The following is a 17,853-nucleotide window of genomic DNA, read 5'->3' as shown; positions in this document are numbered from 1 at the left end:
GATCGTATCCAGCAGTTCAGTAAAGTCTTGTTGCAGCTCCTCAGATTGTTGTTTCACATCCTCATTCGACCCCACATGCAGGATGAGGTTTTCCACAGTTGGGTGCGCCACCACAGTCTCTCGCATCTGATATCATATTCGTGGTAAAGTACAGAACTTTTGTATGTTTTCCACACATGTTTTTCACGTCTTTCACACCAAAGTCACCAACAATCAGAGTGGTTTCTTTCCTTGTTGCCTTTTACTTTCTGAGTTGTGGTTTGGTTTGTTCTTTTGGCCCTGTTGTGTAGGGAGATTTCATCTCAGTCATTAGATCCAGAATCCTGCAGCAGTGGAGCAAACCTGTTCGGTAGTTCTGTCTGTTTGTTGTCTTGTCAGTTTTCATTTTGACAACTGGCCATGACTGGAGAAGGGTTGAGGAGGTACTTGGCCTGGATGAATGAAGCCTGATTTTTAAAGGTTTTACTTGTTCATAAATTATCACATTGTGAGCTACAAATAATATAAAAGCAGCTTTATACATAAATTACTCCTAAACTTGGACAGCAGCCTGCAGTCTGGTCCCATGAGCAGCTCAAGATGCACATCCTTATGGTACCGTGGCTAAAGGGGAAAGTGGTACAATGTAGAACAAAACTTCATTACATAGCCTACTGTACCTTATACAGTTTGTAAAGCTAATTTCCAGCCGCGTTGGCATCATTTTAAGATGCGGTTCACCTATGGAGTGAGTCCTGAATCCGATAAATACTCCAGGTGAGACTGTTAGATGTTATTAACCAGGAAATAACCTCGATTTCTTTATAAAAGTAATTATTGTTAAAAAAAAAAAACCACACGGCTGTAGTAAATTTTAATTATTAAAGACCACATTGAGTAGGTGGATCTGGGAGTCAAAAGTGACTTAATATTTATGGAGTGATATTCTTGTGGTAGAGGCAACAGATCTGGCGTGAATGCAGCAACAGAATTAAATCTGTCTTGACTGTGACTTGTTCTTAAGTGCATGAATTAGACGAAAAATAGTTTAATTTTCCCTTGAGGGAAAGTATTATGTTTGGATCTGCAATACTGGTTTTTATCCTAAATAGCAAAATGCTTTATAATACTGTAGTTTTATATCATATTTTAATGAACACTACAGCAGTGGTTTTGGACGGTCACTCAACCTAAAACCTGTTGTTCCTGTATTAGCTCTATCAGGTATTTAAAAAAATATTTATTATCATGTCAGGATAACGGTATATCCAAATACGTGGTTATAATAGGAGTCAGTGGGAAGAAAAACTGTCCCGAACACAAAGAGTGTCTGTCTTGTACACAGGGGTGCTGCTAGAGATTTTGGGCCCCATGAAAAGCAACTGAAAATTTTTATAGTATAATACATCCAATTGGCAATTTTAATGCTATTTTGACCATCAAAATGGCATTAAAAGAAATTAAATTAAAATAAATTAAAAGAAAAACATGACAGGCTAGTTGGCAGGGGAAACACTAAAAATACAATGAAGTTAATTTAGATTCAAATATTTGCTGCAAGACAGATACTTTATATTTAAAAACCCATCTATCTTTTTTTAAATACTTAATTATCTCATGATAATTACAAAACAAATTACAAATACAAAACTTTAATACAAAATAACCTTGTTCATGAAAATGAAATGCATTTATAATCTGTGGAGAAATAAATCAAATCTCAGCTAAAACACCATCAAAAACAAAATGACCACTCAATTTTTATGAGTTATTGTATTGTGAGCATTATCATCATTAAATCAGAAGTAAATGGTAAAATAAATTAAGCTCAGAAACAAAACATAGCAGGACCTCACATGGTTTATTGTATTATATGAACTAAATGTAATCCGGTCACAAGCAAACCTCTGTGGAGATTTACAGCCAAACAACAGCTGGAAGCATCTTTAAAGTTAAATAATCACATTTTAAAAGGCAGAACTTTGTGTAATAAGATATCAAGGAGAGGTAAAGGTACATTATTGCTGAGTCATGCTCATGCAATCTCATTCACCATCACGGTCTTTGCTCAGCATTTTTCACCAAGAGCCCAACGTGGAGTTTTCTCCCTGGAAAATCACTTATCAAGTCCTGAAGTCCAGCTTTCTATTCTATCCAGCTGTTAAATAGTATCTCCAATCATGTAATGTCATGTATAGCATCACAATTATTTCTGGAGACCTCCCACTATTTGTTTTACTTAAAGGTGTTTTCAGTCATTTCACCAACAATGTGAAGGGAAACTGATCTGACTACCAATCCTCCACGTCATCGTCTCCTCATGTAGCAACACATGAAGTCTAATTTATCTCCACATCTGTAGACTCACAGGTGAAGCTTTAGATTAGTGGGGAAACATATATGATGCTATATGGTTGCTGCTAGTTAATCTTCTGATATCTAGAAAATATAAATGTTCAGGTGTGGCGGGGAGGGGGGACATGTTCAGGTGTGGTGGTGGTGGGGGGGACTGGCAGCATCTGCTTCGGCTGCTCTCGTGTCTGTTCGGACATGCATGATGTTTTAGCAGCTTGCTCATCGTTTGCCTGCCTTGATTATTTGATTAAAACAACAGTGAAATGAGTAAAATCCAGAGTTTTCTTCAGGAATTTGAGCTTATATGGGCAAAGTTTAGAAGAGACAACAAGCTGATGTTCCACAACTTTCCATCAGACGAGCTAACCGACCACCTCGCCTCTGGAAGAACTGGGTGACGTACTGTCCACCCCTCTGTTCTCTCTCCAGTCTCAGCTTTTTTCTTTTTAAACTTCCCTATTTTGAGGGATCCTGCCGTCTGACCATCCACTCGCGGTCTGTCTGTTGCTGCTCACAGCTGAAGGAGCAGGTGGACTGAACCATTTAAGAGAAATAAATAGGGGGGGGGGGGGGGGGTTCATAAATGTTTCCAAAACAAAGAAACTTAGTGATACCACTGCAGTGTAACTAAAATGTTTGTGTGATTGTAAGTTTATCATTGAGTATTAGATCATTTTGTTAGTATTACAATTGCATTGAGGGCCCTTCTGGGCCCCCTGTCAGTCATGGGCCCCGAGAATTCTTCCCCTTTTCGGCGCCCCAGCTTGTACATACCTCCTGTTCTATACGTCTTACAAAAATAGTGATCATGGAATATTAAACATAACAAGATATATTTGCCAAATTTAATACAATTAGCCTTTAAACTGAACAAGATATTGAACTAATAAAACAGAAAATACATATTTGGTCCCCAAAGGTGCCCCGAGGGTTAACACTGTCAACATGCTTTGCGTTAAATGTCTTTATATCTTCCACCTCCTTCTGTGTAAAACAAAGGCTTGTTTTGATTTCCTGGAGCTCTTTGGATAACATTATTTTTTAGTTAGAAGCTCCATTGGCAAAATTACCCCTAACTTCCCATAATAAAGAATAATATTCAAAAATCCCTGGATCTAGCGGTGATCCAGATCACCCTCGTAATCTAATCATTTGTTTTTAGGCCTGTCACGATAACAAATTTTGCTGTGCGTTAAATTTTCTCAGAAATTATCGAGATAAGTGATAATTTTGGGCAAAGCTTTAATATTGTCATTTTGAGACCATTTTCAACTAATATGACAATGCCATAAAATTGCAAGTACACCCTTTTAAAGATCAATAAACATTCATACACTGGAAGTGGAAGAAATTTTAAATAACAAAACAAAACAAATTGAACGGACTCTCAGTCTCATAAACAATGAACGAAAACCAGACACAACCAAAAACAATAAGTATGATAGAAAACAAAGTTTCTGTTCTGTAAACAAAACTGCCCTTCAAAAAATATATTAAAAACAAATATTAAACATGGGCTCAGACAGGGAAACCCAGTAAAACTGCCAGTTAGTACCATTTTATTAAAAAAAATAGGAAAAAAAGATATACTGTGCATCGTTGCTGTTTGTGAAGCTGAAATATCTCCCCTCATCGCTGTGTGTCAGATTGATCTATGAGCAGTGAGTGAACCGCAACACTGCGACGCTACGACGCCGCTACGACGCCGCAACGCCGCGCTGCTGCAACGCCGATTAATTGTGGCTTCACTCTTAGCTGGTGGAACCTGCAACTTCTAATGCAAAAAAAAAAAAAAAAAAAAAAAAAATCATCCTGGAAAATAGATAAAAATCTTCTCGGAAAGAAAACCTGCAAAGATGATTCAGCATTTTAACATTTCATTTTTTGAAGTGCTAAGGGTAAGAATCTTTAAAGCAGGGGTGTCAAACTCCGGTCCTCGAGGGCTGGTATCCTGCAGGTTTTCATAGTTTCCCTGATCTAACACACCTGAATAAAATCAAATGGATCCAACAGCTTCTTGTCAACTTCTTCACAATGACCCATTAATTTCAGTCAGATGTGTTGGTTTGTTTCAGGGGACATAGCGAAGTTTTTGGGCAACCTGACAATGGAGACTTTACGGGTATTTTGAAAGTTATTAGTGAGTTTGATCCATTCTTGAAAGCGCACATAAAAAAATACGGCAATGCTGGCACGGGAATGCCCTCTTACCTCTCATCAGCTAGTGTTTAGAACTGATGGGGGAACATCACGGGGATAATCAGCCAGATAAAAATGGCAAAGTACTTTGTAATAGTGTTAACTGACTCCTGATATTACACACACAGACCAGCTCACATTCATAATGCAGTACGTGTCACCAGCTGGTTGCATTGCAGTGCGTTTCCTTAAGTTTCTACCTATCCACAGTCAGTGAGGAGGGTTCCTTTGCCAGTCTGTGCTTGATATTCTACAAGATATGGGGCTTGATATCAGTAAGGGGCCAGTTTTATGATAATGCTGCCAACATGTTTGGTATTTACAGTGGTCTGCAAGCACACATCAAAGAGATTAACCAGGGCTCCAGAAGAGGAGCACAGCAGCCCCTAACTCAAATTTTTAGGAGCACAAGCAGAAAATTTACAATATTCACATTTCCTCTCATTTTCACTGTATTAGTGATAAATACTTGAAAAAAAAATTCAGAAATTACAATATTTGATTCACATTTATTGTGCAGTTGACATGACATAAAAAACCCATCTTACTTGCCATATGAATACAAACCAAGTAGACATAGAACTTGTCATATCAAATTAAATCAGATTTGATTTGATTTGAATTGATTTTCACTTCATAGTCGAAGCAGAACGACATCTTTGTCCCCATCATCCCCCACAGGACATGGTACGACTGGTCCATGTAGTTCCTGGTAATAAACAGCTTCAGGGACTGATGCTCCTCCAGCCACTTTTCCCACTCCTCAGTAAGAACAGCAGCTATTGGCTGTCCTACAAGTCGCTAATTAGCATCATCAGCCTGGTTCTAGGACGGTAAACCAGCAGCAGCTTTTACGTTTCATTTCCAGCCTGGTCATGAAACAGAGGTGAACGTCGTCTGAATGCAGCTGCTGCTGCTGCGAGAAGACCAAGCCTCGTATGAGAGGGTCTGACCAGCACCGCTCCTCGTTGGGAAGATAAACTCCCTTCATTCACCTCCGTCTCCAAAAGTCTCCAGTAACACCAGAAAAACTCGCTAGATTTGTCGCTTTCTTTTATAAAGTCGCTAGAGGGTCTGAAAACTCGTTAAATATAACCACAAAGTCGCTAAGTTGGCAACACTGAGGAATAATAAATTCCCCCAAAGACCCGCCTCTTTCCACACATTAGCCAATCACAGAGCTCGTTTGTCCCCGCTCACACACACATTGGCTGTCGTCTTCTTTGTTGCTGTTCGTCTCCTTTTCTCGTATTGAAGTTAGTTTGAGTCGACAAACCAGCACTAGCTGGGCTGGGCTACTGGGCTGAAGAGGGAGCAGAAGTTTGTTAGCGACTAAATAAATTCAGTTATAACTCCTACAAGAAAAAGACCGGTAGATGTTTCACCGTTGTAGAGACGATGAAAAATTCACTCGTACTGTCTCACATTTTAATTGCAAATGCGACTGTTTGGTTGCAGTCTGGAGCCCTTTTAACCCTTTGGCCGTGCACCGTGAACACACTTAATTTAGTGGGGCTTAACAGTGTTACCTGCCGCAATGAAACAGAGGAGTTTTTTAAATTTGTATTAACATTATATAAGTTTTCATCTAAATCCACGTCCTGTTGGCAGACTATTACCGTAGGTTTACAGCCTAATGAAAACCACAGGACAGACTTTAAAAAGTCTGTGACACTAGATGGTCAGCACACACACTAGCGACAGAAGCACTATGCCAGAACTGTCTAACTGCTTGTAATGAACTCTGCACATGAAGATGGAAAAACTGGAGAATGCCTTTCTCTGCAACATGTGGAACAACATACTTCAACGCTTTCATAAGATAAGTGCTGCTCTGCAGGCAGTTGAACCAGCTTTATGTAATGCTGTTAACCATTGAGGGATTACGTTCTATCTCTCCAACATGAGTTTGACAGCTTTGAAAGTGATGCAAAAAACATGTGTCCCAAAACTATAAAGTAGACATGCACAGGCTGAGAAAAAAGAAGAAACATGCAGATGAATCAGATGAACCCGAGAGTGAGCTGTCAGGCCGTGACAAGTTTAGAACAGGTTTTTAAATCGCCGTCATAGACTCGCTGCAGAACTGGATCGGAGGTATCACGCCTACAAGGACACTCAGCAACATTTGGATTTTTGAACACTATCTATCCCCACACAAGAGCTACGCACAGGCGAGGCTAATTTCCACAAGAGATATCCAGGTGATATGGAGGAGGACTTTGTGAATGAACTTGGGCAGTGTTTCAGTGTCCAGTCTTCAGTGTTTCCAAATGTTGACATAGCACTGCGACGATTTATGACTACCTGTAACTAACGCCAGCAGAGAACGATTTTTTAAAACTAGGACTAATAAAAATAGACTGAGATTTACTATGGGCCAAAAACACTGAATTACCTCTGATGTCCTCTGAAAGTGATATTCTTCACAAACTGGATTTTACAAGACTGATGGACTTCTCCATCAGAAAAGCAAGAAAGACAAAATGTAGAAATTAATATCTGACATATGCTGTTGCATAATAATATGGTGTGCCGCTTGTCTGTACTGCTGCAGATTATAATGCATTTTTCTGGAATAGTTTTATTCTGGTGTTGCACAGGGCAGTTCTGTCTGCCTCTATGTTGTCATTTTCTCTCACTAGTGCCACAGATGTTTGCATTCAAACTTAAAAACTTCAAGCTTTTTTGATCTGTAAGATGTACTCTCATGAATGCCATTTCATGCATGTGAAAACATGGAGGGCCCACTCCCAAAATTAGCCAAGGGCCCATGACCATCTTAATCCACCACCGGATGCCATAATTGTGCCACCATTTTTACTACAGTGTCTTTGAATGGACAAACAAGTTCAAGTTTATTTATATAGCACATTTTCTGCAACAGCAGTTGCCCAAAGTGCTGAACAACAGAACAAAAACACTCCACAGTTAAAATAAACACTACACAATAAAACAAAAAAAACCAATAAAAATAAAAACAAAAATAAAAATTGATAAAAAGACAAAATCTATAAAATAATAAAAACAACAAAACTAGAATTAAAAACTACAATAAAATTAAATAATAAAACACACGAATGTCAAGCTCAGTTTTGTTCAAATGCCAGTGCAAAGAAGTCGGTGGTTTGAGTAAAGACTTAAAACCAGCGACAGACTGAGCCGCTCTAACGTGAAGGGGAAGCTGTTCCACAGCTTAGGAGCAGCAACAGAGAAGTTCTGTCGCCCTGGATTTAAGTCTGGCATTTGGGACCTTCAGTAGGAGCTGTGAGGAGGACCTCAACGTCCTTGCTGGAGCATGCTGGTGTAGCAACTCTGACAAGTACGAGGGAGCCAAACCATTTAAAGCTTTAAAAACAATTAATAAAATCTTGTACTGGGTCCTAAACATAACAGGAAGCCAATGCAAAGAGGCGAGCACAGGGGTGATGTGATCACGTCGTCGTGTCCCTGTAAGCAACCGAGCAGCAGCATTTTGGGCAGCTGCAGTCGATGTAGAGATGTGTGGTCAATGCCGTAATGTAGGGAGTTGCAGTAATCAATACGGGACATAATGAGCAGGTGAATAACTTTTTCTAAGTCATACTTGGGCAGGTAGGGCTTTAACTTGCTGAGCATCCTCAGATGGAAAAACACACTTTTGACTACAGAGTTAACCTGCCGGTGGAAGTTGAAGGAGTTGTCAATAATAACACCCAGATTTTTGGCATGGGTTCGACAAAAGGAGGTCAGCGGACCGAGAACACTAACTGCACCATTTAGAAGCTCTGAATTTCCAAAAACAATATCAACTGTGTGTGATGTGAGAACCCTCTGTGCTTTAAAACTGCAGTACTGGCTTTTTTTGATAGGTGCTAGAGCACAGTTTGGGATAAGATTTGCCTTAAAAGACACAGAAGAAGACAGTTCACATGTAAAAAGTTGGAAGTAGCTACCTGTAGTGCAGTCATTGCTGCACCTCAGGCCACTGAAAGAACCCAGAGATGAAAAAATATTTGTGTCTGGAAGAACTTTGGCCACTGACAGCCACCGTACATTCACAACTGAAGAAATTTCTATGCCCACAATTATGCCCATCAGCACCATCAGATGTCAGTAAATCTTACACACTGGACCTTTAAGCTGGTAACCAGTCATCATCTCTGCCTAAGACTTCAGACCTTGAAGCAGCAAACATGAAGCAGTTGTGTTGGACTGATCACACTTACCTTGATATCAAACACCCTGATGAAGTAGGATCTCTGGGGGTTGTCTTTGACCAGGCAGACCACTCCACAGCACCTTTTCACCCAGCTGCAACCGCGCTCGGCCCCATACACCTGGACCACCGCCGAACACAGAGTCTAAAAACAGGGAAGATCAAAAACAAGCAGAGGCAGTCAACAGGGGAAAGGAAACATCTGTACACAATGCAAAACATTTAGAAAAATTATAAGGACCACTAAACCGGCTGCCTCTGGGCTCTTGGGGCCCTTTGCTCCAGCCTGGATGGCCGGTGCCTGACGGGGCCTGTGCCCCATGATCGCGGGTGGTCACACTCATCACCGCTCACTCCCGATTCCTCACTCTGCATGCTGACATAGTCACTGAGTCGTCCAGTGGGTTTATAATCGAGCTACTTTTGTTCAGGGTAAAAAAAAATTTTTTTTATTATTTTTTTTAAAATGTGTGTGTCTTTGGTACTTTGGTTGTTTTGTCGCTGATACATCTTGTTGCTGTCTTGGTTACTTTTTTTTTTTTTTTTTTTACAAAGTCTTGATGATTGTCAGCTTAGTTTATTTGTAAAAGCTGTAAGAAATTCTCTGTTGTTGTTGTGCGGCAGTTTGTTGTCTGATGCTTGGTTGGATGGAAGGGTCATTGCTTCTAAAAAAAAAAAAAAAGGGTACTGTACATATTTAGACCACCAACTCTTCTGAGGGAGATGCCACATTTGACACTTTTCTTTCTGTGTCTGGAAGCCGGACAGGACACCTTGTGGCGGAGATGTGTACTGCAGCCCTGCTCAGTTGTTTTTCCTTAGCTTCAGTAGCAGCAGTAGCAGAGTGAGTTAGCAGTTAGTGAGACAATTAAACTTGTGCAGCGTGAATTGACCATGCGTTCATGAATATCTTGTAAGTATTGAGATACCAGACAGATCGAGTGTTCTTTATTTTCTCATAATTATTGTAAATATAACATTTTTGCGATTCAATGCCTTTCCCGGTATTCTGTAAGCAGCTAATCATGTCATTGTTAGCAGGCTATTAGCATGTAGCTGTATGCTTACCTGCGAGCATATTTAGCAGTTATTGTCAATCGAGGAATTCATTGCTTCGCGTTAATACTCCGTACTGTTCAGATGTTCTGTAATAGTCATATTAATGATGCAGGTGTGATGGGAGAACGTAGCTAATCGCCATGCCTATGTATATTTGAGTTAATATTGCGGATTCCTCCTCTTTTGTTTAGTCCTTCAAGGAACTGTGTAAAGCTTTCTTTAATTTGGTCTCAATATGTGTTCTGTTGCAGACCACACACACACACACATACACCTCCAAGCTCAACTTGTAAAGCTCAACTAAGTGTCACTGAACATCACAATGAAGAGGCAGTCGAAACCCTCTGGTGGAGAAAAGAAAGCCCACTATAGAAGTAAGCCATCTTACTCATTATACTGTCAAATGTTTAATAGTATTTTGCATTACAGGATAACATTTCATTGCTGCCACGCAGCTATTGCTGCTACTAGCTGTAGCAATAGGAATTGCTTTGAGTGTTATTGTTCCCACCCGGACATGTTTGTACGTAACACGGGCTGCTAGAAAAGGTTGTTGTTAATAAACGTTCCCCGTGAGCAGGGGTAAGGCTCAACCGTCCTGTTTGTAGTCATTGAAAGACAGAACAAACAGAAACATGGTGGCAGCGGTAGCGGTTCATTTTTGAGAGGTTTGGACTGTGAAGGCACCGCGAAGCGGAGAGTTTGGACGAAGCTGATTGACGCTAAACGGAGCTAGCAGCTAACAGTGCGTCTTCAGCCCGAGAGAGGAAAAAAGTCGTGCTCCATACATTAAGAAGGATGGAAGGATTAAAACCGCCTCAACAGTGGCGTATGGACTCCTCCAATCTCGCCAAGTCATGGAAGACCTGGAAGGAGGAATTTACACTGTACATCGAGTTGGCCATGCCAGACGCAGAGGAGAAGGCGCGGGTAAAACTTTTCTATTACCTCATAGGAGAACAAGGCAGAGAGCTCTGTGGGACGTTAATAGGGTCAGAGGCAAGGCTGACTGTTGCCAGTTTGATGGATAAACTGGATGGACACTGTAACCCAAAAGTAAATGAAACAGTGGAAAGATATAGATTTTTTGCACGTAACCAAACTCCAGGAGAACCGATTGACAAATACGTGACTGACTTGAGAACGCTGGCAAGCACCTGCAATTTTGAACAACTGAAGGATTCACTGATAAGAGACAGGATTGTTTGCGGCACCTATAGCTCCAGTTGGAGAGAGAGACTACTCAGAGAAGAGAAGCTGGATCTCGACAAGTGCCTGCAGATTTGTAGATCAATGGAGATCTCACGTGAGTACAGCAGGACAATAGAAGGACATGGTGCGGAAGATGTTCACGCGATAAAACATGCAGAAAGAAAAGTGAGGAGCAGTGAAATATACTGCAAATTTTGTGGAAAAACACATGAAAGACTTAAGCATAAGTGCCCAGCTTTTGGAAAAAAATGCAGGAAATGTGGCAAAGAAAATCATTTCGCAGTTACATGCAGAAACAAGACAGGAGAAAGGGAACACAAGAAAACAGTTCACATAATAGCAGAGACGGACTCAGATTCGTGTGAAGACATAATGACAGTCACAGCAGTCACGACAGCAGCAACACAAGTGAACCAGATCGGAGAGAAACGAAATGAGAAAACGGAGCAACTGTTTGCTGGGATGATGATTAACGGAAAGATTGTGAACTTTCAGATTGACTGTGGGGCAACGTGCAACGTCATTCCTGTCAACTTGCTGAACCCAGATGTGAAAGTAGAACACACAGACAAGGTACTGGTGATGTACAATAAGACAAAACTGTGTCCATTAGGCAAGTGCAGAGTCAAGATGACTAATCCAAGAAACAAGAAAAAGTACAGGGTCGAGTTTGAAGTTGTTGGAGAAGACTGTAAAACAGCTCTACTAGGCCGCAGAGCGAGTGAAGCAATGAAACTCATCCAAGTCCAATACGACAACATATATGCACTGGATAGTATTGTGACGGGAGAGCCAGTGGTCAGAGACACTTGGCAGATAGAGGAGATAAAAACCGAGTTTCATGACGTGTTTACAGGTGACGGCTGCCTGCAGGGAGAATACAAACTGGAAATAGACCCAGCCGTGCAGCCTGTTAAACTCCCAAAACGCAGAGTTCCAGTATCAATGATGAAATCACTTAAAGAGGAACTGACAAGTCTTGTGAACAGACAGATTATAGCACCTGTGGAGAAGAGCACAGAATGGATCAGTGGCATGGTGTCAGTACAGAAGCCCAATGGTAAACCCAGGATTTGTATTGACCCAAGACCACTCAACAAAGCTTTAAAAAGAAGCCATTTTCCACTTCCAACAATAGACGACATACTACCAGACTTAGAAAAGGCAAGAATTTTCACGGTGTGTGATGTAAAACATGGCTTCTGGCATGTGAGGTTAGATGATGAGTCGACCTACCTGACAACATTTGCAACTCCTTTTGGCCGATTTCGCTGGCTGAGAATGCCAATGGGCATCAGCCCGGCACCTGAGGTGTTCCAACGGAAACTAACACAGGCCCTCGAGAACCTGCCTGGTACATATATTATAGCAGATGACATCCTGATCGTAGGTGAAGGTGAGACGAAACAGGACGCAGTCAAAGACCATGACAAGAACTTGAGACTTTTTCTAGAAAGATGCAGAGACCGGAACATCAAGTTGAATGTGGACAAACTCCAGCTCAGGAAACAGGAAGTGCCGTACATTGGTCACCTGCTCACAGCAGAGGGACTCAAAGTTGACCCAGAGAAGGTGCGTGCCATTACTGAAATGCCAGCACCAACAAATGTGAAGGGTGTTCAAAGACTAGTAGGACTGGTAAACTATCTTTCAAAGTTTTATGAACATCTGTCAGACGATTGTGAGATATTACGACAGCTTACACACAAAGACAGTCTCTGGGACTGGACAGATGTGCAAGACGAAGCTTTCAAATGAATCAAAGACAAGATGACAAAAGTGCCAGTGTTGAAATACTACAGCCCAGCACAAGAGCTGACGTTACAATGTGATGCAAGTGAAACAGGGCTAGGAGCTGCTTTAACACAAGAAGGCAAACCAATAGCATATGCAAGTCGAGCGTTGACGGTGTCTGAAAGAGGCTATGCACAGATAGAGAAAGAGTGCTTGGCCATTGTCTTTGGCATGGAGAAGTTTCATCAGTACACCTACGGCCGTCCAGTCAGAGTCCAGTCGGACCACAAGCCTCTAGAGACAATCTTCAAAAAAGCACTGATAAATGCTCCTAAAAGACTGCAACGCATGCTCTTGAGATTACAAAAATATGATCTGACCATCACATATGTTCCCGGTCGTGACATGCACCTAGCTGACACATTAAGTAGAGCATATATGAAAAACTCAAGCAAAAGCCAGACAGAGTTGGAGACCGAATGTGTCAATATGGTGGACTATGTGCCGATCTCAGCAGAGAGAATGGACAACATACGCACAGCTACGCAGTCAGACCCCAGTTTGCAGACTCTGATCAAAACAATACAAAAAGGGTGGCCTAAGGATAAAAAAGACTTGCCTGTTGAGATAACCAACTTTTACTCATTACAGGAGGAGCTGAGCACCCAAAATGGACTGGTGTTCAGGGGCGAAAGGGTTGTGATCCCGGATTCGCTACAAAAGGACATCACTCAGAGGATTCACTCTTCTCACCTGGGAACAGAGGGATGCCTCAGGAGGGCAAGAGACTGTGTTTATTGGCAGGGTATGAATGACCACATTAAAAAGCATGTCGCCAAATGCCACACCTGTCGATCTGTGGACACTAGACAGCAAAAAGAGACACTACAGCCACATGAGATAGTTACAAGACCATGGGCTAAAGTGGGAACAGATTTGTTTACATTCGACAATAAGGACTACCTAGTGACAGTGGATTACTACTCCAATTTCTGGGAGGTGGACTATTTGCCTGATACAAAGTCAAACACTGTCATTCGGAAGCTGAAAGCTCACTTTGCACGCCAGGGCATTCCTGATACCGTCTTTTCTGACAATGGACCCCAATTCAGCTCAGCAGAGTTTGCAGACTTCAGTCGCAAATGGGAATTCACACACAAAACTTCATCGCCTGGATATCCCCAGAGTAATGGGAAGGCGGAATCAGCGGTGAAAACGGCCAAACGTCTAATGAGGAAGGCAAAACTAGCAGGACAAGACCCATATCTGGCCATTTTGGATCATCGCAACACCCCGACCCAAGGTTTGGACACAAGCCCTGCACAAAGGCTCTTAAGCAGGAGAACAAGAGCCTTACTGCCAATCAGTGACAAACTACTCGAGCCAAAGGTCACCTACAACAAGTCAGGACTCAAAAGAAACCAGGAGAGGCAGTCAAAGTATTATGACAGGACAGCCAAGGACATGGATTCGTTGAAACCGGGTGATGTGGTACGAGTGCAGCCTCTAGAACCAAACACCTTATGGAAACGGGTCACAGTGGGCACCCCACTTGGCAACAGATCCTATTCGGTTGTGTTGGACACAGGCACTGTTCTCAGACGGAATCGCCGCCATCTGAGGAGAGCTGCGGAGAAACAACCGAGTGTGTCAGAAATCCCACAACCTGAGACTGAGCTCAACCCGGCATCCCTAAACACTGGGAGCCCAAGGACTGTTACAAGGTCAGGACGTGTGGTGAAACGTCCCACACACCTGAAGGACTTTGTGTGCACTTAACTCTGAAAAGGAAAGAAGAAAGAGTATGGACCAAAGTTTAAGCAGAATATAAGACAAACTGTTTCAGATTGTGAGATTGCTATGTTAAGAAACTATTGTTAACAGTGCTATAAGTAAGGAGTCAAGGTTGGAAAAAAAAAAAAAAAAAAAAAAAAAAATTGCTTGTTTGTTCTTGAAAAGAAAGGGGATGTAGCAATAGGAATTGCTTTGAGTGTTATTGTTCCCACCCGGACATGTTTGTATGTAACACGGGCTGCTAGAAAAGGTTGTTGTTAATAAACGTTCCCCGTGAGCAGGGGTAAGGCTCAACCGTCCTGTTTGTAGTCATTGAAAGACAGAACAAACAGAAACACTAGCAACCTGCTAGCTACTATCAACTGTTACTTTGTTAGCTTGCTAATCATATTGCTAGCTAATGTAACTTCATATAACCTACATGGATGTAAAATCAGTATCTGGATAAAGTATGCTTTTGTGATGCTATTTTAACATATAGGGGTCAGGCAATAAACTATGTTTATCAATGTTTAAACTATGGTTATCGTCTAATAAATGGCTTGACTATGTTTATTAAACATCTTTTAGTGAAATATCCTGACCTGTCCTGAACTGTCAAAAAGGTATTGTAAAGATAAATTTAGTGGTGCTGTTAGAATGTTCCAGATACACAAACTCAGGTTTTGCCAGCATGTGCAGGTTCAGCTGTGCTTCTACATTCATTATAATAATATAATTATAGCTGTCTGTCGCACACATACAGTATGGTAACCGTTTTAGGGATAGTTTGTGTCCATCCTTTGCTACAGTTCCCTTCCTGATGTATACTGAAAACTTTTTTTCTTTAATTTCCCAGATGCACTGAGGCTATATTTACAGAGGCCAACACCTGCTGGAGACACTTGATCCTTCAGGTTCACCCCCCTTTGAACTTTGTGTGTACAACTAGTATTACTGTTGCTATATGTTGTGTTATTATTATTAGCAGTTATTACGATTGTTATTATCTCTATTATTAGTAGCAGAATTCAGCCTTGGAGCTACTTATTAGTGATAGTAGTAGTGGTGGTATTGGTACAGTGTCAACATTTATTGGAAGAATGCAGTTATGTGGTAGGATGATAGAAATGACCAAATGTGGTAGCCTTATTAACATGGATCAACTCTGTGTTTGAATACAGCTGCAGGAGACGGAACTTCCTGTAGAAGTACATCAGGAAGCAGTGAAACACAGGCCAGGAACACAGCCTGTCTCGGGTGAATAAGTCTGTTTATTCAAGCCACATTCATACTATTAAGTAGGCCTATTCTAAAATATGTAAATATAAAATACAAAAGTTATTTCCTAAAAATGATCCAATGATCCACGATCATTTCACTTATTGTATCAAACGCTGCTTGTCTGACTGTACAATGTGCTTAAATACAGGTGAAAGTGAAGGAACATCCTGGGAAGCATCAGGCACGTAACACAGATGACAGAGTCCAGGGGCACACAGCCTGAAGCAAGTAAGTCATTTAGAATGAATAATTTCAGCTCATAACCATCTGACCAAATTCACTAGACTATAATGAAATGACTTGGAAGTCTCAATAACATTTCATCCCTCTGAAACTAATTTCAACCACCATTTGAATGATTATTGCAAATTGATTGCCACTGACCTGGCTGATGCAGGTGATGTGGCCACATCTAGCATTCCAGGCACCAGTGAAACACAGAGCACTGAGACCACGGAAGCTCAGCCTGAAACAAGTAAGCTCCTTGAATACTATCTATTAAAGCACAATTAAAAAGCTCAGTGACTTGTTTTCTCATCAAGCCAAGTTGACACTCTTCATTATTGTTCTCAAACACTGCTGGCCTGTCAGGCCCTGCAGGCTGGTCTATAGTAGATGTAGTTTAGTAATGCTTAGTGTAAGCACAGTCTAAAACAGCTTAATCACACTCAAGTTATAATGTACAGTTTTGAGTATTTACAATATGTTGTAATTTATTAACCCGTTAAGGCCCGGCCCATGAAAAAATGGTAAGAAAAGTCCAATTTTTTAAGTATGAGATCTTTTAACGTCTGCACCAAAATGTTGCAAATGTTCTACAGGTCTGTTGTTGAAAGTGCAATCAGCTTTGCAGCAATCTGCTGGGGCAGCGGCATCAGAACCAGAGACTTGAAAAGAATTAACAAACTGATCAAGAAAGCCGGTTCTGTGCTTGGAGTAACTCTGGAGCCGCTGGAGTTGATCATCAAAAAAAGAATTCTGTACAAGCTGACGAGGATAATGGAAGATCCTTCACACCCCCTACACAACGCCGTGACGAAACAACAGAGTGTGTTCAGTGGGAGGCTTGTTCAAGTCCGATGCAAGACAGAGAGATACAGAAGATCCTTCCTTCCAGCAGCTATCAGGCTGAAGAACAAAGCCCTTAATTAATTAATGTGATTGTTTTACTTTACTAAAAAAAAAAAAAAAAAAAAAAAAAATTACTACTACTACAATATTGAATTTCCCTTTGGGATTAATAAAGTATTTTTCATTTCATTTCATTTCATTTCATTCATTCATTTCATTTCATGAGGTCTTTATTTGGCCCTTTAACAAAATGGAACAAAAATGAACTTTTTTTGGGGGGGGGGGGGCTACCATTTAGTACCATGTGACATATTAAAAATATTATAATGTGGTTTTCTTCTTCTGGGTATCTATTAGGGGACAGAAGACGAGTATCAGATTGTGTTTAACAGGATTTTGAGCTAAATTTATACCATGAATTGAAGCAAAACGTCATATTGATGAATCAATACAAGCTAATAAGAGAATTTTACGTACACAAATCAAATTACCCATTTTTACATTTGTTATTGCTTTTTTTGACATTGTGTACACTAACATCCATTTTGCATGTATGTATTTGCCTTCAGGTGGAGGAGCAACAATCACATCATGCTCTGCTAGTACTCTGCCACCTGCAGCACCTCAACCTCAGCAATTTCTGATTTCAGAGCACCATAGATTTGCTGACTGGCCAGCCCTCAGTGATGCAGCAAGGACTGAGTTAGTTAGTAGAGGACCATACCAGACTAATACAGATCTATCTCTGCTGAGAATTGCAGACTAAAGTACGCCAGGGGAAAAATATGGTGACCGACCAGGGAACAAAACGGTGGTTAACTTCACATTAAACTTACAAAATAAATTAAATGCATGTGAGATTTGTAAAGCGGACCTTGTGTACCACCGAAGTACATCTGCAATGCTCGAACATTTAAAGACAAGGCACGTTAGACTTAACAACCTCATGCAAGATTTCAAAGCTGAAAGTGAAATAAGAGCCATTTAAT

General features: G+C 41.0%; 1 protein-coding gene and 1 long non-coding RNA gene across 2 annotated transcripts in view; one reads left to right on the top strand and one right to left on the bottom strand.

The window, feature by feature from the left end:
* Window positions 1-17,853, bottom strand: part of LOC121647282 (neural Wiskott-Aldrich syndrome protein-like) — a 66,929-nt gene that overhangs the window by 36,808 nt on the left and 12,268 nt on the right. The window contains exon 2 of the mRNA XM_041996578.1: window positions 8,742-8,876. Coding sequence (XP_041852512.1) covers window positions 8,742-8,876 — 135 coding nt within the window. The remainder of the gene's footprint in view (window positions 1-8,741; window positions 8,877-17,853) is intronic.
* LOC121647284 lies at window positions 15,749-16,241 on the top strand. Its single transcript, XR_006011824.1, has 3 exons — window positions 15,749-15,769; window positions 15,942-16,021; window positions 16,191-16,241. It is a non-coding gene; the product is annotated as an uncharacterized LOC121647284 (long non-coding RNA).

This window comes from Melanotaenia boesemani, chromosome 10 (genome assembly GCF_017639745.1).
Source record: "Melanotaenia boesemani isolate fMelBoe1 chromosome 10, fMelBoe1.pri, whole genome shotgun sequence".
Classification (NCBI taxonomy): Eukaryota; Metazoa; Chordata; class Actinopteri; order Atheriniformes; family Melanotaeniidae; genus Melanotaenia; species Melanotaenia boesemani.
Note: the sequence above shows the minus strand (reverse complement) of the source record. Positions and strands in the feature narration are given on the sequence as shown.